The sequence below is a fragment of the Acanthochromis polyacanthus genome, chromosome 8, assembly GCF_021347895.1.
Source record: "Acanthochromis polyacanthus isolate Apoly-LR-REF ecotype Palm Island chromosome 8, KAUST_Apoly_ChrSc, whole genome shotgun sequence".
NCBI lineage: Eukaryota > Metazoa > Chordata > Actinopteri > Pomacentridae > Acanthochromis > Acanthochromis polyacanthus.
In genome coordinates, this window is record NC_067120.1 from 140,027 (window position 1) to 166,446 (window position 26,420).

At 41.0% G+C, this 26,420-nt stretch overlaps 1 protein-coding gene and 3 long non-coding RNA genes across 4 annotated transcripts; all 4 read left to right on the forward strand.

The window, feature by feature from the left end:
• Positions 1–1,575: 1,575 nt before the first annotated feature.
• On the forward strand, positions 1,576–2,073 carry LOC127535236 (uncharacterized). Its single transcript, XR_007944057.1, has 3 exons — positions 1,576–1,671; positions 1,781–1,844; positions 1,986–2,073. It is a non-coding gene; the product is annotated as an uncharacterized LOC127535236 (long non-coding RNA).
• A 129-nt stretch (positions 2,074–2,202) lies between these two features.
• LOC127535235 (uncharacterized) lies at positions 2,203–3,692 on the forward strand. The gene is made up of 3 exons (XR_007944056.1): positions 2,203–2,295; positions 2,454–2,932; positions 3,010–3,692. It is a non-coding gene; the product is annotated as an uncharacterized LOC127535235 (long non-coding RNA).
• A 10,802-nt stretch (positions 3,693–14,494) lies between these two features.
• On the forward strand, positions 14,495–16,707 carry LOC127535233 (homeodomain-interacting protein kinase 1-like). The gene is made up of 7 exons (XM_051952632.1): positions 14,495–14,669; positions 14,817–14,998; positions 15,105–15,234; positions 15,321–15,431; positions 15,522–15,605; positions 15,726–15,898; positions 16,050–16,707. Exons 1-7 carry the CDS (start codon positions 14,502–14,504, stop codon positions 16,348–16,350), a joined length of 1,149 nt encoding a protein of 382 aa, XP_051808592.1. The 5' UTR covers positions 14,495–14,501; the 3' UTR covers positions 16,351–16,707.
• A 2,285-nt stretch (positions 16,708–18,992) lies between these two features.
• LOC127535234 (uncharacterized) lies at positions 18,993–23,549 on the forward strand. The gene is made up of 8 exons (XR_007944055.1): positions 18,993–19,191; positions 19,621–19,686; positions 19,963–20,504; positions 21,455–21,545; positions 21,655–21,718; positions 21,859–22,178; positions 22,337–22,815; positions 22,893–23,549. It is a non-coding gene; the product is annotated as an uncharacterized LOC127535234 (long non-coding RNA).
• The last annotated feature ends 2,871 nt before the right edge of the window (positions 23,550–26,420 follow it).

Here is a 26,420-nt window from a genome sequence, read left to right on the forward strand (position 1 = left end):
GTGATGCTCATGGCGCATCTGTATGAAGGTAAATTTGTTTTATTTTTCAGTCGAAAAAAAAGTTGCTCCAATCGCAAAACATGTTCTCAATCAGAAAAAACTTCACTTCAATTAAAAAAAAACAAAACGTTTTCAATCAAAGAAAAAACTTGTTCAAACGCAAAAAAAATATTTGTGCTATTTGTGGATTATTTACTGATTTCAAGACATGTTTTGGACAATATATTATACTGGCTTGTTTTGTCTGGATGTCTAAGCTTGGATTATGGCCGTTTTTTGTGGAATATTTTCATCTGTGACCAGTTATGAGCCTTCAAAGGTGAGTTTTGCTGTTTACGTGATTTGTTGTTTGTTGGACAAATGTGTTTATATTACCCGCTGTGGTAATCACATCTGAAAGTGGTTCATACCGGCGGATTCATGAGAATCTAAGCTTTCCATGGGTGTATAGTGTTTCTATCATGGAGTTTGCAGCTTTGGTCAGTTTTGAAAAATGCTGATGCACATCTCAAAACGGCCCGAATACGGGACGCTGAACCTCTAATCGGGGTCCCCACGCGTCCTGGAAAACCTGAAAAATGATAGACCAATTTTGCAGTCATGGAAAACATATGGAAAATAAAATGCCCAGGAAAAGCTTGAATTGTCCTGGAAAATGATTTATCTCGTTCTACCTTCTTAATGAACAAAAATCAGACATAGGAAATTAAGTGAAAATGTTCTTGGTAACTAATGCACACTTAACTATAAAATAGGAGTAGCTAAAATAATGCAAGTTAATAAATAAGATCTTGAAAATGAAAAACAATGGTGACAAAAATAAAAAAAAATGGCAAATTGAAATTTAGGGTACATAAACAGTAAATCAACATAATATATTCATAAGAAATCAGAGTAAATAAAGATTTAACAAATAGTCTGAATCCTAAATGTATAATACTAAGACACTACACAAACGCCAGAAACCGTCCTGAAAAATGATTTCCAGAAAAGAGTGGGAACCTTGTTAATTCATATTAATTTGACTTTAACATTTTAAGCCACTTGTTAATATTCCTCTGTACTTTGTGTTTTTGTCTTGCTTGACCTTGTTCTTGCCTAGGTAAGTGCAGAGTTCACACGCATGACCACCGTCCCACTTGTGACGAAGCTTAATTCAGTTTTATTCATATAGCAACCGATCATAACACAAGTCCTCTCGATGCACTTTGTAATGTGAGGACAAGACATTGTTGTAGAGAAAAACCTCACAGGTAGCCCCACGCTCCAGCACTGAATAATAAACTTGCTTCAGAAGCTGTATATCCTAAAGTGCATTTGAGCATTTGTCAAACTGGTTGCTATTATGTTAACAATAATAAAACTATTAATCATTATATCATTATACTTGTTGTATTCCAATAATAATGATGAGCACTGAACAGGTCACACCTGACTGACTAAACAATACAATGAGCACATTGTGTTGTTTTACAGATCTGAATTAGTGACTAACATGTTTATTGTGTGTGCACATAATTATTTATTGTATCTTGCTTTAGCAGATAGAGAATAAACTTGTGTTCTGTCTTCTTCTGCAGGTTCACTGCCAGACCTCTAGTGGAGACCATCTTTGAGAGAGGCATGGCCACCTGCTTGGCCTACGGACAGACAGGAAGCGGAAAAACACACGTGAGTTACAGGCAACGACTTTTTCTCTTGCAAAAGCTGAAACTGAGGGTTTTTACTTTGCTTCAACTCTGCTGAATGTAACTATATCTTCACCTGTATTGCATTGTAGACTATGGGTGGAGATTTCTCTGGAAAGAACCAAGACTGCTGGAAAGGAATTTATGCATTAGCTGGTAAACAGATGAGCTGTGATTTCTGACCTAATTTAATGCACCTCGTTGACTAAACTACTTCACATTTTAATTGTGTGGGTATTTTGTAGAGATTCTACTTTAACACGGTTGAAATCGTAAATCTCTTTTTGTGCGGCTCAGGATGTATTTGTCATTTTGAAGAAACCCAATTACAAGAATTTAGATCTACAAGTGTATGCAGCCTTCTTTCAAATCTACAATGAAAAGGCAAGTGTAATCATCTCGTGATTGGTGTGACCATATTTCATGTGTGATCAACACTAACCGACGCTGACTGTATTGTGTGTGTGCTGACAGGTGTTTGACCTCCTGAATCGTAAATCCTGCTGGAGGATGGGAAGCAGCAGATGCAGGATGTGGGGCTTCAGGAGAAGGAGGTCAAGTGCACAGAAGATGTCCTGAAACTCATTGAAGTGGGCAACAGCTGCAGGTAGGACAACAGAAACATTGCGGCATTTGTTCAGTACATGTTTGATAAACATATTGCAACTGTTGTTACTTACATGTGCAAATGTCATTGTCTTTCTTTCTCCATTCACCCTCGTTCGCCTGTTGTTCATCTTTACATCTCTTTCCTCTCTCTTCCAGAACATCAGGGCAGACGTGTGCCAACGCTCACTCATCCCGCAGCCACGCGGTGTTCCAGATCATTCTTCGGAGGAAGGGAAAGATGCATGGGAAGTTCTCCGTCATCGACCTTGCAGGAAATGAGAGGGGCGCCGATACGTCGACTGCCGACCGCCAGACTCTGTCAGAGTCCTCTCCTCATCCCATCCCCACCTGACATCCCTAAAAACCCCTTTTCCCTACCTTTCTCCTCTGTCTCTCTGCCTCTCTGTTCCTCTGTCTCTGTGTCTCCCTTTCAGTCTCCCATCCGCTCCTCTACCTCTGTCTTCCCCTGCAGTGTGGCACCTGAGTGGAGTTGAGCTTCTCAGCTGACTCCACTCAGGTAATCAGCCACATCCATGGATCCCGGGCAGCTGGAAGACATCTCGTTGATTACCACCTCAGCAATAAGAACCGGCTCATCATTCCACTCCCTGTCAGATTGTTAAACTAGACACACAGTCAGTCATCATTTCGCCATTTTGTGATTACTATGCTTTTTGCGCCTTACTAACTCTGTTTCCTCTCGTCTGCCTAGGACCAGCTGTCCAGGCTCCTTGCCCCTGCCCCGACCAGCCCATTCTGTTCCGAACCTGCTCTGCCTTGACTGCCTGGACCCCTTCTCCGATTCTCCTCCCCTCTCCTCGTCTCCTGGTGCCCCCCGGACCCCACCGAACCGTTACTGGACCCCGCCACGGAACCCCCGGACCAGCACCGCCGCCAGGGATCCCCACCAAACATCTGCCACCACACTCTGCTCCCCACCGGAGGCGCCACGGCCGCCGATCCCCGGCTTTACTCCCTCCCTGCTGCCAGAACCCTCTATCCACCTCCACTGCTTCCCGGACCATCTCCACCCCTTACAATAAACCTGTTTTACACCCAATTCCGCCTTGGTAGCGTGGTCCTCCGCACGGGTCCAGATCCACCTCACATGACAGACTGTCTGGAAGGAGCTGAGATCAACAAAAGCCTGTTGGCCCTGAAGCTCTGTGGACGGCAGCAGTGTTGTCCACAGTGTTTTCTGCCACTTGTTTGTTCGTGAAAAGACAAAATACACATTTATTTCATTCTTTTTATTTACTATATCCTGTCTTTCCCTCTCTTCTTGTTTCAGGAGTGTATCAGAGCTCTTGGTCGTAACAAACCACACGCTCCATTCAGAGCCAGTAAGCTCACCCAGGTCCTGAGAGACTCCTTCATTGGGGAAAATTCACGCACATGCACGGTTAGTTCTTTGTCCTGCTAAATAATCTGTGTGCATGTTGTCATATACACCAACGGTGAATAGTGTGGACACACCTCCTCATTCAATGCTTTTTCTTTATTTGTATTGTTTTGTACATTGTAGATTAATACTGAAGATGAACACTTTTTGTTGACAATATAATTGTATATGTCTTATTTTATAGTTTTGATGTCTTCAGTATTAATCTACAATGTACAAAATAATGAAATAAAAAGCACTGAATGAGAAGTTCAAGTTTACTTTATTGTCTCCTGTGGGAGAAATTAGTCTTAGACAAGGCAAGAAGTCAAGCTGCACAGCAAAACAATAAAACAGAACACATACTATTAAGAATACATGATAAATACATGACATGTGAGCACAGTCAACACTCTACGCTTTGCCAACAGGTGGGAATATGCAGGGATGTGATTTTTCCGCGAATTCGCGGAATTCTGCTTTTTTTCAGGGATTGGATTTCCGCCGATTTCACAAGTTTTAACACTTTATTGTCCCTGATACTCCCGCACGATGGTAGCGACGTTAACGATAGCTTGTTAACGACGATTGTAAACGGCCCAGCGATTGGAAGTCGCTGCGCCGCCGCCGCCGAGTTTGGAGAATGGAGAACACACCTACTCAGTCAAATGTTAGGTACCATCTGGCCCCATGTTGACCTAGGAGGCTGATATTGTATATACTGTCATAACCCGGCTCCAAGGCCATGACAAAAGACAAGAGGAGTGCTCTTTCAAAAAATAGTCACGCCATTTATTACAAATTAAAGAAAAATATACAAAGGATAACAATAAGCATGAAGTGTGTATAGTCTGTAAGATCAGTAGTGTAAATGTGGCTGGGTGGAAATAATGTAATGCAAAGCGTTGGAAAGTGCACTAACAAAGGAAGCTAAAATAAATGGTGCATATGTCTCGGCGGCTGGAACCGGGAGCGGAGAGAACCCAACGCCCTGTAGTTCACAGGAAGCAAGTATATATAGTAGAAGTGGAGCAGCGGGCCCAGGTGCTCCACATCTCAATCACTTCTCCTGGCCAATCCCAGCACCTTTAAGAGAACAGCTGTTATTAATTCACCTAGTAGGCAACCACACACGGGGGCCGTCACACCTCCCCCCATAAAGTCGGGGCTCCAAAGGAGTCACCGGCTCCAAACCATCCAGACCACCCAAAAATTTACCCATAACCAAAATATCAAAATCCTCCAAAACCAGTGTTAAACAAGGAATGTATACAAATCCAATGTTTTATATCCACCCAACAGTGTGCCGCATAAACTACCCTGCTCAATCTCAGCAACCCCGGTACCTGAGAAGCAAATTAAGAGAGGAGAACAGAGCAGCAATACCACAACACACAAGGCATCAATAAAGCATTATCAAGGAAACTACAGGTCAAAAGTTATGGCACAGGTGCACGAGACAAAGCATCTGCCATGACATTTTCTGTCCCTTTAATATGTAAAATGGTGAGGTCATATCCCTGCAAAAATAGAGCCCACCTTACCAGTCTCTGATTGGGTGACCTAAAAGACTTCAAAAATGTCAGCGGATTGTGGTCTGTATATACCACTAGTGGCGCCCCACTCACATACACATCAACACAACACCATCTTTCTCTGAACCTTCTACCACAGAACTCACAGCCAACACAGGACGTATAGACTCAGAAGTATGACCCACCACAGGAACAGACTCACGCTTATAATATGGTTTAAGCAGATTTACATGACATAGTTTCTTTGATTGTTTACGACCTGGTGTAGAAATTAAATAATTAAGATCGGACATTTTTTTTATAACACTATAAGGGCCTGCAAACCTACCTTCAAATGGTGATCCCACCATAGGCATAAGAGCCAAAACTTGGTCTCCTGGACTGAACTCACGGTGTACTGAGCGGCGATCATACAGTTTTTTCATTTTAGTCTGAGCAGTCTCCAACCTCTCTCTTGCTAAAGTGCCAGCAACAAACAAACGATGACGGAAACCATTAACAAAGTCAATCAAATTTCTGGGAGGTTCTGTTTCAACCCAGTCGTCCTTTAAGACAGACAAAGGACCACGTACCGTATGTCCGAAAACTAATTCATTTGGGCTAAACCCTGTACTCTCTTGAACTGCCTCTCTTGCAGCCAACATCAACCAGGGGAGACCCTCTTCCCAGTCCTTGTCCAACTCCGTGCAGTATGCTCGAAGCAAAGATTTCAACGTCTGGTGAAACCTCTCAAGTGCACCCTGACTTTGTGCATGATAAGCTGAAGACTTATTATGCATTATTTTTAATGCCCTCAGCACTTGCCCAAACATGTGTGATGTAAAATTGGAACCTCTGTCGGACTGCACAACTTTGGGGATGCCAAACACTGAAATAAATTGAGTAAGTGCCCTTACCACAGATTTAGCAGTAATAGACCGCAGTGGATACGCAGCAGGATAACGTGTGCTCTGGCACATGACCGTCAGAAGATACTTACTGCCAGATTTTGAACACGGTAAAGGACCGACACAGTCCACTATGAGATGTTCAAAAGGTTCACCTACAGCTGGTATCGGCTGAAGAGGAGCAGGCTTCACAGGCTGATTCGGCTTCCCTGTTAACTGACACACATGACAAGTTTTTATAAATGCAGAAACATCTTTCTTCATATAAGGCCAAAAGAAATGTTTTAAAATGTGCAAATATGTTTTCCTGACACCAAAGTGTCCATTCTTGTCGTGTGCCACTCTCAACACCAAAGCTCGGAATTTTGCCGGAACCACCAACTGGAAAATAGCCTCTCCAACATAATCACAGCCGAGGTGCGTCCACTTCCTAAACAACAACCCATTGTGCACACAATAACCAGTGGCTACATTGTTAACTTCAGCTGCTGGTAAAACTCGACCAAACAGTTCCTGTAACGAAGGATCACTGTGCTGTTCTTGTCTCAGCTCACTGGCTGACACAGCCAGAGGGAAATCAGACAGCAATGGAACCTCCGCTGTAATGATGTCATCGCTGCCGTTTGACACAGTCTCATCTTTAGTCATGCTACGTGTAACCACACAAGCTGGAACTATCTCCCGTACTTCAGAAGAAATCTTGTTGGACAAAAAGCCCACCGGATCAAGTATCAAAGGTGAAGGAGCTGACTCAGACCAAACTCTACTACCAGCCAACCCATTACCCAATATGAAGTGAACTCCCTCTATGGGCAATGCTGGTCGAACTCCAACAGATACCTCACCCTTCACCAGTTCACAGTCTAAGACCACCTTATGCAACGGAATAGGCAACACCGTTAAACCCATCCCACGGCTGAGGATACTGTCCCCTGTGTCAGTCTGATCAGAAAACGACAACACAGAAGCCACAATATAAGAATCATAAGCTCCGGTATCCCTCAAGATTTTAATCGGGACCTTTGACTTATCACCCACCAAAGAGACAAAACCATTCCGAATAAACGGTGAATACACAGCCAAAATGTCAGGTTCACGAACGTCGGAAACAAGAGTCTCAGAAACTTTGCAGGTCACAAGAGGTGCTACTGCCGCTGCAGGCTTCACGTTTGGTTTTGCTACTTTATTCCTGGCTTGCAATACTTGACAGTCAGCCTTCCAGTGGCCTGCTTGATGACAATAGTGACACACCTTACTCCTGTCAGAGCTGCGTCGCGTTTCAGCCCCTGATGTAAATGAGGGGACGGCCCCTGAACGCATCTGCTCCGATGAAATGCGCGGGTGCTTTCCTCTCCAGCCAAAATCATCTCGCGAAGGAACGCGCTCCCGAAAGTTTGTCTTGTGAAGTAGCTCAAACTCATCAGCCGTCATAGCAGCCTTAGATGCACTCTTTACATCTCGTTCATTAACAAACGCGGCAATACGAGGTGGAAGCATATTTTTAAACTGTTCTAAAACCAGTAATTCACACAAATCATCAAAAGTTGTGATATTAAGAGCAGTTAACCAACGTTTAAAATGCAAAGACAAATCTCTGGCAAACTCAACAAACGTCTGGCCAGGACGTCTCTCCCAGGACCTAAATCGTTGCCTGTACGCCTCCGGAACAAGTTCGTAAGCCTTCAGGACAGCCGCTTTAACCTTCTCATAGCTGCTGCTACCCTCTGTGCTTAACGAAGAATATACCTCTTGCGCTTTCCCAGTTAGGACACACTGCAGCATTAAAGCGCAGTCTACATCAGGCCAGCCTCTGGCTTTCGCCACCCGCTCAAACAAAACAAAAAATGAATCTGGGTCTCTTTGACACAGTCAAATTGTGGCAACAATCGCAAATTACTCACATCAAAAGGACGAGTAGAATCCTGCTCACCCTTTCCATCACCATGTTGCTCTCCTGTTTTACTCAGGGACAGACGAGTCTTCTCCAATTCCAACCGAGCACTCTCAGTTTCTCTCTCCTGCCGGATGCGCTCAATTTCAACTTGTTTTTTAATCTGAAATTCATGTTTTAACTGATCGTGCTGCAACTGTAACATGAGAAGCTCCTTCTGTTGTTCAAATGTTAAGCCCTCTTTTTGTACAGAAAACGAGGAAACCGCAGTACACTCTTCCTGATCCACGGTCAAAACTCCCATTCCCATTAATTTTGTTTTTAAGGCCGCCTTAACATTTTCTTTTAACCGTTTATCTCCCAAACCAATACTATAATGCTCAGCAAGCCTCACCAACTGTTCCTTTGTACACTTTTCCAAATTCTCCTCAGATGGAGAAGCAATAAATGACTCAACATCTGACATTCTGAAGCTTTATTAAAAAACAACTATAACATTAGACCATTTCACACCTAAACAGGACCTGTCAGTCACCACAAAGCCACCGTGTGCGCCCGGAGAATCACCCCGAGCCGGTATGGATGGAGTTCTCCCGCTATCTAATGAACCACCCCGCGATCTAACTCCTCCCTAGTCTTCATGCAACGACTAGCGGCGGGTTCTTATGCACCAGTGACCGCTGGTCCGGTTGGGCGACTAGCACGCCAGCAACCCTCCCGAAACCACGGACATGCTCCCAAGCAAAGCTTTAACCGCATGCGTCACAGCACTACCAAGCCCCACGCAACGAACCCAAAAGAGAAGCGCTGCTACAGCCTACAGGGGAAAACTCCACACCATATAATAAGACACACAAGGATGAGTTACCTGACTGTCCTGCTACACGTGCAAACAAAAATGCATCCGCAGATCCACGCCGAGTCCACAGGGTAAGTTAACAATCAAACATGCATTGATATAAAAACCAATTTTCCCAGATCACCAGCCAAAATCAGTTGGGCTCCTCTCCAAAAGTCCCCACAAACGCGCGCACAAAAGAACAAAATATTTAAAGCCAATATAGATACAAACAAACAAACAAAAAAAATCAGTGCACCAAACAATTGTACGCACGTGCGCTCTCGCCAGCACAAAGCACCAATCAACAAACTCCCTGGTCTACACACAACATCAAACAAATCACAGATTCACAAAAAGTAAAACTCCTCACAAACCTATTCAATAAGATCAAGTCCCGATCAACCAAAAAAAATTGCGCAACAATACATTTGACTGTTGCCAATAAGCAACACTTCAAACAAACCAACTTACGCAATCAAACAGGAACAAAACAGCCGGACGAGCCCCCATTTTGTCATAACCCGGCTCCAAGGCCATGACAAAAGACAAGAGGAGTGCTCTTTCAAAAAATAGTCACGCCATTTATTACAAATTAAAGAAAAATAAACAAAGGATAACAATAAGCATGAAGTGTGTATAGTCTGTAAGATCAGTAGTGTAAATGTGGCTGGGTGGAAATAATGTAATGCAAAGCGTTGGAAAGTGCACTAACAAAGGAAGCTAAAATAAATGGTGCATATGTCTCGGCGGCTGGAACCGGGAGCGGAGAGAACCCAACGCCCTGTAGTTCACAGGAAGCAAGTATATATAGTAGAAGTGGAGCAGCGGGCCCAGGTGCTCCACATCTCAATCACTTCTCCTGGCCAATCCCAGCACCTTTAAGAGAACAGCTGTTATTAATTCACCTAGTAGGCAACCACACACGGGGGCCGTCACAATACCGACTCACAGGGGCCCCTAGTACTTGTGGTTAAGATTTCGTCCCGTTCAGGTAAAAAATGAGGGTGAGGGTCTAATTCCACTGGCAGAAGGCTCTCAGGGTCGAAGAGTCTGACAAGGGTTACGGTTTTCCTAACATGAACACTTGGTCAGATTTTTCTACTGGGACCCTGGGGCTGATCTTTTACTATGTTATACTAGGCTATATTTGGAGCTGAACTGTGGTGGTTTGGTGTCTCTATGACCTTCCTGTGACCCCTGGCGCAGGTTCTAAATGTCACATTTTTGGACATTGAAGCACCATAAATTGGTAATTTTTGCATCAAATGAGCTGAAACTTTTAGGGGTGATTCAGGTGACCTTGGTGAACAGTTGATTTGAAGCACAAGTCTCTAGGTTGTTCCTGGGGCTACTTCCGGTTTGGGAGGGGCTAGCAAAACAGTTCCAGTGGATTTAGATTTTAGATGTTTCAGAGGTACCAGATCCCAGGTTTCAGCTCTCTGAGTGTAACAGAAGTGAAATGAGAGCAAAAGAGGGACATTTATGAAAAAATGTGTTTTTTTGGCCCTCATTCCTTCTTCAGGGCCCCTGGAGGTCTGAAACGTGCATGAGCGTTCACATTAGCCTCTATATATAGAACCTGTGCAGTTTGGTCCAAATTGGTTAAGGAATGTGTGAGATTTTGACCTTTTTAGCCCATTTTGAAGCGTTTGGACATTAAAGGGTTAATGGTCGAGTGAAAAACCGGCCGTGCTCGGGCCCCTTTTGAGTTAACTCTCTGAAAAAAAAATATGCAAGGTCAGGGCTTGGTCTAGTAGGAATGTGTCCGATTTGGTGTCACTCGACCCAAAAATGACCGAGCAGGAATTTTTTTGACATGTTTGAAGGCCTCAGGCTTCATCACTGCTAGCAGGCCTCACTCCTGACAAAAGCGGGTTCCCATGGGGCTAGACCCTTGAAAACAGATACAGTGCTTCATGTGACTGCTCTGAATAGTCCCACACAATATCAGACTTGAATTCCACTGGGAATGACTTTTATGATACTTGATATGTTGCACAAAATGTCTCCTTCATTTGAAGTCTTTTTCCCCGAAGCTGTCAGGCTACTGAACAGGTCTCTGTAGACTCTGTTTTCATATCATCACCATCTCTCCCCCGCAAATACACATGCATGCACACATCCCCACATACACACACAAGCATACACACATGCATACACACCAGTGATGTGCGGTCAGGGGAGGCAGGTGAGGCACAGCCTCACCTGTCATCATGACAGAAAAAAGAAAGTGTACATAAATATTTTGCTGCAAACGTCATACATGTAGCTATGATACAGGACAAATGGTTCGGCATAGTTTAATATTCATAGAGGGAATAATAGATAATAATAATAATAGGTAATAGAATATTCTGATCTTAAGCTCGACTGTAGACAGGTATTTTGCAAACATTGTAAATCAACACACACACACACACACACACACACACATATATATATGTATATACATATATATTGTTTTATATAGAAATATGTGTTCATTCGTCAGTATTTTGTTTATATATGTATATATAGCGTAATAATATATTGTCTCTTCAAATGATTAAAATAATTGACTTTACTGCTATTATCTGCTTCTCTAACATATATTAGTGTGTGTGTGTGTGTGTTTATAGTGTTTGCAAAATACCTGTCTACAGTCGAGCTTAATTTCAGAATATTCTATTACCTATTATCACCTATTATTCCCGTTATGAATATTACTATGCTATGTTCAGCACCCCATTGATTTACACCTGCATTTTGTGCTTCATGGCGCCAGGTGTGCTGTTTGCATGTTGGACATTGTTTTACACAGACACCACCGAAGTAGAAAGGTGCCGAAGTGCTGCACGTTTTTTTTTTTTTTAATTGAAACAGGAGTCTGTCTGCATGAATGTCCAGTGGGTTAGGGGTTGTCCATGAGTTTGATATCTTGAATCATGTTAAAAAGTTTTACAGCAGTCCGTTTTTTCATGTGTTTCAGTGAGGAGAAGAATAGAGACATTTCTTTATGAAACATATTAAAAATAGGTTTACATTTTAGAAATCTGCATTTGTGTATGAAAAATTTCCCTGGTATTATAATGCAGCGGGCCGGAATGGAACCCGGGCCGCTGCGTCGGAGACCAGCTCCTGTACATGAGTGGCCTGCTTAACCCTCTCAGCTATATGGGCATCGGATACCCCGTAAGCAAAATGATTTCATAAATACCAGCGCACCGGCCCTTCGGTCAAACGGCCGAATGACGTTTACACAAATTTTGGCCCGAAGCCACATCTAATTGCGACCCCTGCATTACATTATAAATATGGGACGATGTAATGCAACATATAGCGTTGGATTCGCAACGCTTTTACATTAAAAATATAATACACCCATTCGTTTGAAATACGTTCTGAGTGGCACGAAAAGTCCTCCGCTTGAAATGCATTGGTTTGAATTTCGTTGTGAGCAACACGAAAAACATGAGAAAATCGTGTTGGTGCGCACGAAACCATAGATTAATTTACTTAACAGTTTCACGAATCCTTGTGAGACCGGGTTGGGAAGACAGACAGGACTTCAGCTTCTCTTAAGGATTTGGAGAGAGCTGTAGAAAAAGTAAAGAAGTGGAAGTTCATACATCAGGTGGCAGATGAAGATCCACAGAATGACTTTTCAGCCCATCAGGTCATACATGAACAAATGGAGACAGATCTTACATTATATGAGATGGAAAATTTTAAATTTTACTTCAGCATAATTGATGGCACAATTTACCCCCAACATGTTTTCTCCAAAGGCTGAACTAATTCCAAGTTTGTTCCCTTTGGAAAGCCATATTCCTCATATACAATGACTACACCAGTGTTTCAGCATTTTACATGAACCCAAATTTATCCACTGTGTGCTTTCTTTACAGTAAATATGACAGTTAAAAGTTTAAAAAATAACAACATTATATATATGCTGTTTTGTTTACATTTGAACGAGGTAGTGCTGCATTTAAATCAGGGTGCAGACAGTTCTGCACAGTGTCTTACAGATTTCAACAAGACAACAGTACTACTTGAAACTAGCAGGACATCGAGATTAAACTAAACCTCAACCTTTCAACAAAATCCACAGAACCCAAGATTTTTGAGGTAAGTGACTTCACTGCTCTGTTTGATGACGCAAACACCAGAGGAAACCTTCAGAAGGAAGTTTTAAAATGTATTTTTCTACAACTCTGTCCAATTTGTAATGAAATCTGTGAGTCAGAACAGGATGTAACACTCAGTTTTTTACTTGTCTTGTAATTTTTAACATCTTGTTATTAAAAAGTAAGATCTTAGCAGTGTGGAAGGGAAGTGATGTGTTCAGGTTTGGTCATAACTGGATAAACTGGACTAAAACTAAGCAGTACTCCTGTAAAGAGCAGGACAAACATTTTTGTGAAGACAAAATTTGGTTTTAAAGCTGAAATCTTGGAATAATTTGACTATAACCATGACCAAATGCATAGATATGTTGGGATAGCAGGATTTTTCTACTGGGAAATATTCATTTTGGAGTATGTAATGATAATGTGATGTGAGCAAGGTTTAAGGTCACTTTTTTCTGATAAGTAAATTAATTCAGCTAGTGTAATAAGTAAGGTGTTAGCTCGTTCTGTTTCCTTAACTTGCAACATGGAGAGATTTCAACAATTTATTACAAAATTACTCAGAATATGTCACCATAAGTTATTAAGTGCATATAGATGAGAAAAACAGGGCCAGTTTTAGTCATTTAAAATGTCATTTTCAAAATGAAACAATGCTGAGAAATTTTTAATTGTTTTTAAACTCATTCTAGAATTCATGACAAACACAAAAACTCTGAGTGGAGACACCATTTCAATTGATTTTATTGAGTTATTTATTGGTTTATTGAGTAGTTTAGTGAAACCAGCTTAACACCAAACTCAGAGACATCCACATTTCAGCAAAATCTAGATAACCAAACTTTTGTGAAGTAAGTAACTCCACTCTTCTGTTTAATGAAGTGAACACTTTGGAGTTTCTGAGGAAACATCCATGTAGTTTTGCTGCAATACTGTCCAGTATGCCTTATAACACAATTCAGAACAGGTTGTAACACTCAGTGCTGTTGTTTTATGATAACTGGTTCAATATTTAGCAAATATGATTGAAAACTGAAATCACAACAGTGTGGTAGATTACCAATGGTTCAACAAGACATCCATAGAATGTGGTTCTCTTTTGTGTCTGTTTCACTTTCAGACTTCTGGGACAAGATCAAAATGAACTTTCAAAGTTCATCCTCGTCTTCATCCTCATCCTCATCCTCATCTTCGTCTTCCTCCGAGGGGAGTATCGCATGGCAGGGTTTCGAATTGACAACAGGCTACACGGTGGTGAAAGAACTGAGAGATGGAGGCTTTGGAAGAGTGCTGGACTGTGTGAAAAACAACACTGAAGAGCACGTGGCTATAAAGATGCCCACATGGAACAATCTGGACCATGAGGTAGGACACTGATTTCAGCTGAACGGTGACATAAAAAAAGACATTGTTTTAAAAAGAGAAAGTACTACTACAAGATTCTGAGTAGTGGTACTGGTCATGCTGTGTACTTTTTAGTTGTTGAGAAGAACTGATTGGACTATGTGGCTAAGCAAACATATTGTGTCTCCACAGGCAGAGATCCTGAAAAAGCTCATGAGCCACAATTCAAAGGAGTCCAACATCATTGAATACAAAGGAGACGTCTTCTTCGAAGATACGCGGCTCCTGGTGCTCGAGAAATTGGACATCGACCTGTGGGACTACGTGGAGAATTTCGCACAGCCAATGCGAATGGAACACGTCCGTACAGTTATTCAGCAGGTGTGACCTTCTATTGTCTCCTTCTATTTCTCTCCTTCAGTGGTGCTAGAATCAACATGGGTGGTTGATTAACCTTGACAACTTCTACTTTTATTGTCATCTGACACATTTCTTGAACAAACTCCTGATAAATGTTGTTACTTGCAGATGGCTGTTGCTTTGAATGCAACAAAGAGTGCTGGCATAATCCACTGTGATGTGAAGGAGGATAACATCATGATGGTGGATCATGTGAAGCAGCCCTTCAAAGTCAAGCTGATTGACTTTGGTTTGGCCAAGTACAGATCCGAAGCCCAAGCAGGAGAGCTATTCCAAGTACTTGAATATAGGTATGAAATACCGATACTTTTTAAACATTGAGAAATCTTGAATTCAGCGCTGTCTCCTTACTGTCTACTGTGTCACATCTTCATTTGCTGTTTTTTCCACATTCAGAGCTCCAGAAATCACCCTGGGCCTGCCGTATTCAGAGGCCATCGACGTTTGGTCCTTAGGCTGCGTGATGGCCTGGATGATGACTGAAGATAGTCTCTTCGGATCAGGCTCAGACTCGGAATACTTTACAGTGAGTAAATTACCGCAGCCGAAACACATTAGAAGCCGTCACAGGATTAGCTTCAGGTCTAACATGGTGTTCTGTTTTGTTTGCAGCTCCGACGCATGATCCGTCTGCTGGGTCTGCCGCCGCAACATCTCATCGATGCTGGCCTGAGATCGCAATTATTTTTTCAGAAAAAGTCTGATGGTTTGTGGCGGCTGAAGGTACAATACTCCTACTGTGATTTTACCTCTGACCTTTACTCACTCAATAAGATAAAGACTTTAGTAAGCATCATTGTTTTCTTCTTTCAGACACCTAGAGAGTATTTTGAGAGCGATCTCGTCCACTCCGACCCCACGGTTTACAAGTTGGACTCTCTGGATGAAATGAAAACGGTAGGTAGTTTTGGAAGCAGCAGCTAGTTGCTGAAAAGTCCCGTTCATTTATGGTATTCACATTTGACGGTGGAAGGTGATTTGACCACTGTTGGACTTTCCAAATGTTTTCTGCACCAGGTGTATTCTGAGACGGACAACCCAGCAGAGGCTGATGAGAGGAGGGAGTGCATCGAGCTGCTGAAGGCGATGCTTCAGTGGGATGAGGACGACAGAATCACCCCCAGTGGTATCCTCAACCATCCTTTCATCACCAAAAACTACCTCAACAGCAGCTCCCCCACCAGGAGTTGGTAAGTGTGTTTCTATTTACTTTGTACACAGGTTGTGAGACATTAGCAGCCCAGCAGGTGACAAAAGACTGATATGGACTTTTGTTGATTTCCATGTTTACATTCTCTGCTTGTCAGATGTAAACCCAACAGTGTATGTTTCCTTTTTTAGCGATGAACCGAAACCCTCCACCAGCAAGTTCATCATGGTTAAGCCTGCAGACCCAGAAAACAGAATTAACCTGACAGGCTTGCCCGATGAGGACGATGACCTTAAGAGCAGTGAGCACGAGGACAGTGATTACGCTGACACTGCCGAAGACACCGAGGACAGCAAGGATGGTCATGATGATGAAGACACTGAAGTCAATGAGGAGCAGAGAAAGACAATGAAGAAGAACTGCTTCCAACGTGTCTTCTCTTGGATTAAGAAGAAGTTCTGCTGCTGCTGTGTGTCCGATGTGATGAACTGAGCAGCAGTGATGGACTGGACTAACATTTCGGACTCACAGTTCCTGACCTCAGAATCCTTGGCTGGCTTTCTTGTTCTCTTGTGTTTTGATCTCATGACTTTTCTGTATCCCGTTCTCAGTCTTCTTTCCCCTCACCCCAACCGGTCGAGGCAGATGGCCGCTCTGTCTGAGCCTGGTTCTGCCGGAGGGTTCTTCCTGAAAAAGGGAGTTTTACCTCCCCACTGTCGCCAAGTGCTTGCTCAGACAGGGAATCCAAAGGAAATTTTGGATTTGTTGGGTTTCTCTCTATAATTTTGTCTTTACTTTTGTCTTGAGATCACACATTTGAACTTGTAAATAAAATGGATTGAAAATGAATTGAAAGCTTCACCCAAAAAGTGTCTGGATTTTGGTCACATGGTTGTTGCTCAGAACTGCCCTGAGTCAGTCATGGCTTCTCAGTGGCCGTGCAGAGCAGAGAATCTTTGGGTTTCTTTTTTTTTTTACAAATACCATCGTTATTTTTGGTGAATTTTTAAATTTGACATTTTAAATAAAGTGACTACAATGAAATCTGACAATTTTAAGCTTATTTTCAAGATGTTTTCTCTATGTAATCACACAAAACTGATGGTATTTATTACAAACAGTCGGAAAGTTGAACCACTCTTTCCATTTTTATCGTTTCTGGCTCTAAAAAGAGTGTGCATTTTGAAGATTTTGTTAAAAAGAATACATGCCTTGTAAACAAAGTGGTATTACAAGGGTTTAAAGTGACAAGCACATCTCATTGCAATGAGTGATGAAGTTATTTTTCCTGCACTCCACAACTTACAAGTCTCCCATAACTATCAATCTTAATCATTTGTAATCCTTTACATTTTCATCATGTGGTTAATTTTGCAGAGCTCATTTTTTGCTCAGATGGTCAGGCATTTCCTCATGGAGCTAAAATAGCGACAGTATTGGTTGTCATTAAAAAAAAAAAATTACCATTGAAAAAAATTGTCATTGAAAACATAATTTCCTCTGCTATAGTCTTGAAGGTCGGACTTCCCCAAACCAAAGAAAAATAAATTACAAATCTAAAACAACCACATTTTCAAAGCAAAAAACATTACTATTATTGAATTTTTTGGTTATCCACTCATTCATTTTGCTGTCAAACTACAGTTCCAGTAGATTCTCCTCTGTTTTCTTTTTTTCCACCACGTCTGTTTGTTTGTTTGCTGGGTCACTAGAAAGCAGGTGAAAAAGTTCTAAGTTTACGGAAGTATAAACTGCTTGGAGCTTCAGAATCCACTACACCTGGAAGATAATAATGTAATGCTCCAGTATTATGTTGAAAAAAATAAATGGACTGGACTGCTTGTAGCATTCTAGTGGTCCAACTATTTGGTCCACACTGAAATATGTCAACAAGAGTTTGAAAAATTGGCATGAAATTTTGTACAAACATTTGTGGTCACCAGATCCTCTTTTCCTTTCAGCTGGTCAAAGTTTTCCGTTTTGCTGCCCAATATCTCTCCAATAAGCATTATTAGTGCACGTCATTCAAACAGACTAAAGTGGAGAGTTTTAGCTTCATACAGATTAAAATCAAGTTATTTTAATGATTTTGAAGCGTCAAGAGTTACTAGCCCCGAATAATGACTGGATCTTAAGGATTGCGATGACTGTACTTTGACACCTTGAACAGAATCACAGATTTAAAAATGTCACCTTTTGAAAATATCCCTTAGGGGAGAGTCTGTGGGTTAGTTGGTTCTCGAAAACCACGGAAGAAATTGTTCATGTGGCCAAACATTTTTGAAGAAGTATCCTTTACATGCACATGGAATAAGACATTTTAGTGTATAAAACAATTGCTTCCTGCTCAAAGTAAATTCTTCATGGTTTTATGAGTGTCGTGTCTGTATAATTATTGAGGCATCTGAAACTATTGTACACGTTAGTGCATTAGTAAGCTACGAAATGAGGCTAAAGTGTTAGTATGTAGTGAACTGTAAACCGCCTGGATGATGCATTTTTGTGATGAAGGCAAATTTGATAATTGGTAAATAATTACATTATTAATTTTATTTGGTATTTTTACATGTTAGAACCAAAATGATGTGACATTTTAATTTTGAGACTAGTGGAAGACAGACAGGACTTCAGCTTCTCTTAAGGATTTGGAGAGAGCTGTAGAAGAAGTAAAGAAGGGGAAGTTCATACGTCAGGTGAAGATCGACAGAATGACTTTTCCATGGGGTGCTGTTTGTAAAGCAGCTCATGCAAAAAATAACAGCAACATTTCGTCACATTTAGCTGTAAACCATGTAAAAAACAACTGGTGTGAATTTTTGCAGGTCACCTTTTAGGACATTTACACCAATATATGTCATCTCATAAATAACTGAAATAATTAAATCTAAATAGTAAATGTCACTGATAAATGTCAAATATTAAATCTAAATGTTAAATCTAAATCTAAATAATAAATCTAAATCTAAATGTTAATCTAAATGTAAATGTTAAATCTAAATGTAAATGTAAATGTTAAATCTAAATCTAAATGTTAAATCTAAATCTCTCAGTTCCAACTAAATATTTAGCTAATATGCAAATTGACACTCCCGGTTACAGGAAGTACCAAAATAAAAGCTCGGGGAGCTCGCTTAGTGATATGTGAACTGTCATGTCTGCCTTGCCGTCATCTCGGTTCCACTCGGTCACTGTCGCTACGCGCCCCACGCTTACCACACAATGTCGAGGGATTCACCTTTGGCTGAAAGTATTGGAAGGGCCGTTCTGGCAGCTATACAAGAAATTAACCCCGCGTCAGCTACAACGGCTGCCGCAGAGCCACAACAGCACTCGGTAAGTGTTTCTCGCCTTGCATTAGCTCAAGCAAGGCTTATTTACTGTAAACGAGCTAACGTTAGCCCAGACGAGATTTGCTACTAGCGTCAGTTCACTTCATGCATAGTATAGTTGCTTTTTTAAAAATGTTATTTCTGAGCACACACGTTTTGACACATTGAAGAAATGTCGCTAATGCGTTGACAATGTCTCTACAGGCTGTTCGGAACTACGCTGCTCTTAGATCAACCACACCGTCTACCTCCACTTTGACATCCTACCGCATGCTATGCTGTCATACTGATTTGACCTAGATGTCTATTTGTGTTTTTAACATGACTTGTGTAATATTTCCACTTTAATTTTATTGCTGGTTTCATATTACATACATCATGTAACAGCGTAATTACGTGTTTCTGATTTGAATCATATTCTTAAACTCTTCAGGACTCCGGCACTGATGGTACGGTATCTTTAACAGCACCAGACTTCACCCCAGTGACCTCTCAGTCAGTAAGTACTGATCAGTACTCATGTTTATTTTTTCTGAGTTGCTGTAGTATGTGGATTTTCCAGATTATTTAATATCATTAAACTGTAAGTCAGCAATGAGTATTATCTCAACAGTTCTCTTCAGAATGGACTGCTTAATGCTCATCTGTAATGAAATGTTATTACATTTTCTTCAAATGTGTAATAAATGTCTTTAATATGTTTCAATTTTTTTTGAATTAGCCATCTTTTGTGATCCAAACATATTCAAAGTCATATTTATTTCCTGTGTTGTAGGGTACCTACCAAGGAAGGCATGATATATCCAGAGAGGAGCTTGAACATGTTCTTTCCCTGAAAACCACTTTTACTGAAGCAGCATCTACTCTTGGAATCTCAAGGCCAACTTTCTATAAATTACTACAAGACTACAATATTCCAACATCAAATTTGATCTAATCAGTGATCAACAATTAGATATTGAAGTGTCACAAATAAAAACTGAACACCCAAATGTTGGTGAAGTGATGCTCATGGTGCATCTGTATGAAGGTAAATTTGTTTCTTTATTTTCAGTCGAAAAAAAAGTTGCTCCAATCGCAAAACATGTTCTCAATCAGAAAAAACTTCACTTCAATCAAAAAAAAACGTTTTCAATCAAAGAAAAAACTTGTTCAAACGCAAAAAAATATTTGTGCTATTTGTGGATTATTTACTGATTTCAAGACATGTTTTGGACAATATATTATACTGGCTTGTTTTGTCTGGATGTCTAAGCTTGGATTATGGCCGTTTTTTGTGGAATATTTTCATCTGTGACCAGTTATGAGCCTTCAAAGGTGAGTTTTGCTGTTTACGTGATTTGTTGTTTGTTGGACAAATGTGTTTATATTACCCGCTGTGGTAATCACATCTGAAAGTGGTTCATACCGGCGGATTCATGAGAATCTAAGCTTTCCATGGGTGTATAGTGTTTCTATCATGGAATTTGCAGCTTTGGTCAGTTTTGAAAAATGCTTATGCACATCTCAAAACGGCCCGATGGAATACGGGACGCTGAACCTCTAATCGGGGTCCCCACGCGTCCTGGAAAACCTGAAAAATGATAGACCAATTTTGCAGTCATGGAAAACATATGGAAAATAAAATGCCCAGGAAAAGCTTGAATTGTCCTGGAAAATGATTTATCTCGTTCTACCTTCTTAATGAACAAAAATCTGCCATAGGAAATTAAGTGAAAATGTTCTTGGTAACTAATGCACACTTAACTATAAAATAGGAGTAGATAAAATAATGCAAGTTAATAAATAAGATCTTGAAAATGAAAAACAATGGTGACAAAAATAAAAAAAATGGCAAATTGAAATTTAGGGTACATAAAGAGTAAATCAACATAATATATTCATAAGAAATCAGAGTAAATAAAGATTTAACAAATAGTCTGAATCCTAAATGTATAATACTAAGACACTACACAAACGCCAGAAACCGTCCTGAAAAATGATTTCCAGAAAAGAGTGGGAACCTTGTTAATTCATATTAATTTGACTTTAACATTTTAAGCCACTTGTTAATATTCCTCTGTACTTTGTGTTTTTGTCTTGCTTGACCTTGTTTTTGCCTAGGTAAGTGCAGAGTTCACACGCATGACCACCGTCCCACTTGTGACGAAGCTTAATTCAGTTTTATTCATATAGCAACCGATCATAACACAAGTCCTCTCAATGCACTTTGTAATGTCTTGCTTTAGCAGATAGAGAATAAACTTGTGTTCTGTCTTCTTCTGCAGGTTCACTGCCAGACCTCTAGTGGAGACCATCTTTGAGAGGGGCATGGCCACCTGCTTGGCCTACGGACAGACAGGAAGCGGAAAAACACATGTGAGTTACAGGCAACGACTTTTTCTCTTGCAAAAGCTGAAACTGAGGGTTTTTACTTTGTTTCAACTCTGCTGAATGTAACTATATCTTCACCTGTATTGCATTGTAGACTATGGGTGGAGATTTCTCTGGAAAGAACCAAGACTGCTGGAAAGGAATTTATGCATTAGCTGGTAAACAGATGAGCTGTGATTTCTGACCTAATTTAATGCACCTCGTTGACTAAACTACTTCACATTTTAATTGTGTGGGTATTTTGTAGAGATTCTACTTTAACACGGTTGAAATCGTAAATCTCTTTTGTGCGGCTCAGGATGTATTTGTCATTTTGAAGAAACCCAATTACAAGAATTTAGATCGACAAGTGTATGCAGCCTTCTTTCAAATCTACAATGAAAAGGCAAGTGTAATCATCTCGTGATTGGTGTGACCATATTTCATGTGTGATCAACACTAACCGACGCTGACTGTATTGTGTGTGTGCTGACAGGTGTTTGACCTCCTGAATCGTAAATCCAAGCTGAGGGTGCTGGAGGATGGGAAGCAGCAGATGCAGGTTGTGGGGCTTCAGGAGAAGGAGGTCAAGTGCACAGAAGATGTCCTGAAACTCATTGAAGTGGGCAACAGCTGCAGGTAGGACAACAGAAACATTGCTGCATTTGTTCAGTACATGTTTGATAAACATATTGCAACTGTTGTTACTTACATGTGCAAATGTCATTGTCTTTCTTTCTCCATTCACCCTCGTTCGCCTGTTGTTCATCTTTACATCTCTTTCCTCTCTCTTCCAGAACATCAGGGCAGACGTGTGCCAACGCTCACTCATCCCGCAGCCACGCGGTGTTCCAGATCATTCTTCGGAGGAAGGGAAAGATGCATGGGAAGTTCTCGGTCATCGACCTTGCAGGAAATGAGAGGGGGGCCGATACGTCGACTGCCGACCGCCAGACTCTGTCAGGGTCCTCTCCTCATCCCATCCCCACCTGACATCCCTAAAAACCCCTTTTCCCTACCTTTCTCCTCTGTCTCTCTGCCTCTCTGTTCCTCTGTCTCTGTGTCTCCCTTTCAGTCTCCCATCCGCTCCTCTACCTCTGTCTTCCCCTGCAGTGTGGCACCTGAGTGGAGTTGAGCTTCTCAGCTGACTCCACTCAGGTAATCAGCCACATCCATGGATCCCGGGCAGCTGGAAGACATCTCGTTGATTACCACCTCAGCAATAAGAACCGGCTCATCATTCCACTCCCTGTCAGATTGTTAAACTAGACACACAGTCAGTCATCATCTCGCCATTTTTTGATTACTATGCTTTTTGTGCCTTACTAACTCTGTTTCCTCTCGTCTGCCTAGGACCAGCTGTCCAGGCTCCTTGCCCCTGCCCCGACCAGCCCATTCTGTTCCGAACCTGCTCTGCCTTCCCTGCCTTGACCCCCTTCTCCGATTCTCCTGGTGCCCCCCGGACCCCACCGAACCGTTACTGGACCCCGCCACGGAACCCCCGGACCAGCACCGCCGCCAGGGATCCGCACCAAACATCTGCCACCACACTCTGCTCCCCACCGGAGCCGCCACGGCCGCCGATCCCCGGCTTTACTCCCTCCCTGCTGCCAGAACTCTCTATCCATCTCCACTGCTTCCCGGACCATCTCCACCCCTTACAATAAACCTGTTTTACACCCAATTCCGCCTTGGTAGCGTGGTCCTCCGCACGGGTCCAGATCCACCTCACATGACAGACTGTCTGGAAGGAGCTGAGATCAACAAAAGCCTGTTGGCCCTGAAGCTCTGTGGAAGGCAGCAGTGTTGTCCACAGTGTTTTCTGCCACTTGTTTGTTCGTGAAAAGACAAAATACACATTTATTTCATTCTTTTTATTTACTATATCCTGTCTTTCCCTCTCTTCTTGTTTCAGGAGTGTATCAGAGCTCTTGGTCGTAACAAACCACACGCTCCATTCAGAGCCAGTAAGCTCACCCAGGTCCTGAGAGACTCCTTCATTGGGGAAAATTCACACACATGCACGGTCAGTTCTTTGTCCCTGCTAATAATCTGTGTGCATGTTGTCATATACACCAACGGTGAATAGTGTGGACACACCTCCTCATTCAATGCTTTTTCTTTATTTGTATTCAGGGCTTAAAGTTTTTCGGCGCCGCGCCGGATTTCCGGCGCATGGAAGTGTACCATTTAAAAAAATTCATCCATCTCCGTCCCGAAGGCTCCAAGCATGTGCGTCATTGTGCATTCAGTTGCTCCGTTTTAATCAATCAAACTCCAAATCCTACATTAAAAAATATATACCTTCTGTCTAGGCATGCGACTTTGTGATAGAACGTTTATTCAATTACAGTTTTCTAACTGCGAGTGCGCATCGACTGCTGGGCGCACGATATGCTGCGCCCTCTCGGTTCGGCATCGTCAGTGCTGCTGAGCTACTGATAAGAAATAACAGTATCCCACAAACAAAATCCAAACTTGCAATATTTGTTGGTGTTTTTTGTAATTATAATTAAAGCTAATTACTGGAAACACACTGATATATATATATTGCAAATTATTTTATTTCTGCTTGGACTGTATACCCATTCCACGTGTCCCAGCCCTGTGGCTGCCTGGTCTCTCCAGAGCGCACGGAGCTCCAGTCTGTGAGTGGTGCGGTGAAGAATCGAGCAGCTGATCACTGGTCAATAGCGTTGGAGCTTGTGTTTGGCCCAAAGACGCAGATACTAAAGTTTGCTCAGACTTTGTGTGACAGAGGAGAGAGGATGTGTCTCTGCTGATTAACAAAGAGAGCAGCCGCTGCCGCGATCCCTGAGCCAGGTGTGTTGACTCGCCCCATTGGCCTAAGTGCGTCAGTGGCGATCCGCGTGCACGCCCCACAGTCCCCATAGTTTCGCCACAAAATAAAAACAAACGGGCTTAGGTATTGAATTTAAAAAAGTAACAAAAAGAGAAGTTGTTGATTTTGTTTGATTTCTTAATCTTTAAAAATTTTCTATGTTTTACAACGACAAAAGGAAAAAATGAAACAGCTATTTAGTTTGCTGGATTTTATTTTGAAAGGAAAAAAATCAAATATCAAGCCATACAGATTTGTCCCATTATTCTACTCAGAACATCTGTTTAGTTAAATATGCACAAACTGAATGTAGCTTAGGTGATATTAACCTTTTTTATTTGAGGACATATAGGATGTTTGTAATAATGAGTTAAATAGCTCTCAGCAGATTTTGTGACCTTATGCATCTAAATGATGTCTAGCCACAAACAAAAAATCTCCAATCTAAAGCAAATATTATTAGTAAGAAAAGAACGAACGTATGGGTTGTGTGAAATGAATAATGGATAGTTAAATAAGAATGTTCTTAGCCTGCTTTTCACCGTTCTTTCTTCCCAAAATATAGATAAAAATAGAAACAACATTTAAATTGAAAGCCAACTGAACAAATTATACAGTGAATACGTTTTTTTCCCTTACCAAAAACAAACAAAATGTGTGTCAGTTCAAATTGAAAATCAAATGATTGAAACTAATCACACAGATTATTGAGGTGTATCAAATGAGCAGTTACTAACATGCGTATGTGTGGTTATGTGCTACAGAGGGCTTCTTAATCAGAGCTTTGTGAGAAATGGGCTGACTCCAGAGGAAAAGGCCAGAGTAGAAGTTCTTCAGCATGAGCAGTCCATTGCCGCCAGGACCCAGATAAACCAGATCAGGAAGGCCCGGATTTCTTTGCTAATTACAGAGTTTGAGAGAGTCAGCATCATGATCAACTTATTCGTATCTTATATTGTGAGGCAATAACAAAAATTGCATTAAAGAGTTAATACTCGTACTTTTATTACCTGCTTAAATACAAAGTTGGTATAGCAAGTGACATATGACAGTTTATTCTCTTGTAGTGTTCCAGAGAATATTAAACAAGTTATTTCTGTTGTCTGTGTTTTGCAGTTTATTTCAACAAACAACATTTTGAACATGTTAAAAAGAAAATGTTCAGAAAATTCACAAACAAAGCAAAAAAGAAAAAAGAAATGACTTTTTCAAACAGTATTCTCCAAGCACTTAATATTCTCTTGAGACTGACACTTGAGATAATGTTGTAAGTAAAAATTGTGCCTTATGAAGGAAAGCAGCATAGTTTTGTAGCAGTTTTGTTGTGGTTGGTGTTGTTTTGAGTTCTTACTGAAGAGATAAAAATTATTAAAAGTTATTAATCATACATGTACTTGATTTTCATGATTTTTTCCCCTTTATACTAAAATAAATCTTTGCAATTATAGTAATGTGGTATTGAAACATCAACACAAAAAAAAAATCAGACTTGGGGCACTTTCTAAAATGCGTTATGTTTTGGCCAAGTAAGGTTTTACATTTGAGCAACAATAAAATAGTGGGATCATAATGGGCATTATTTCCACCAGATGACCTCATATTTGCTCTGAATTAATAGAATCTCATATATATTGTGTTTTAGTGAGTTTTAAAACACATTTAAATACGTTTATTGACACTATAAATTGGATCTTAGAAGTTCAGGCTCAGGATTTTTTCTCACTTTAAGCCCTGTGTATTGTTTTGTACATTGTAGATTAATACTGAAGATGAACACTTTTTGTTGACAATATAATTGTATATGTCTTATTTTATAGTTTTGATGTCTTCAGTATTAATCTACAATGTACAAAATAATGAAATAAAAAGCACTGAATGAGAAGTTCAAGTTTACTTTATTGTCTCCTGTGGGAGAAATTTGTCTTAGACAAGGCAAGAAGTCAAGCTGCACAGCAAAACAATAAAACAGAACACATACTATTAAGAATACATGATAAATACATGACATGTGAGCACAGTCAACACTCTACGCTTTGCAA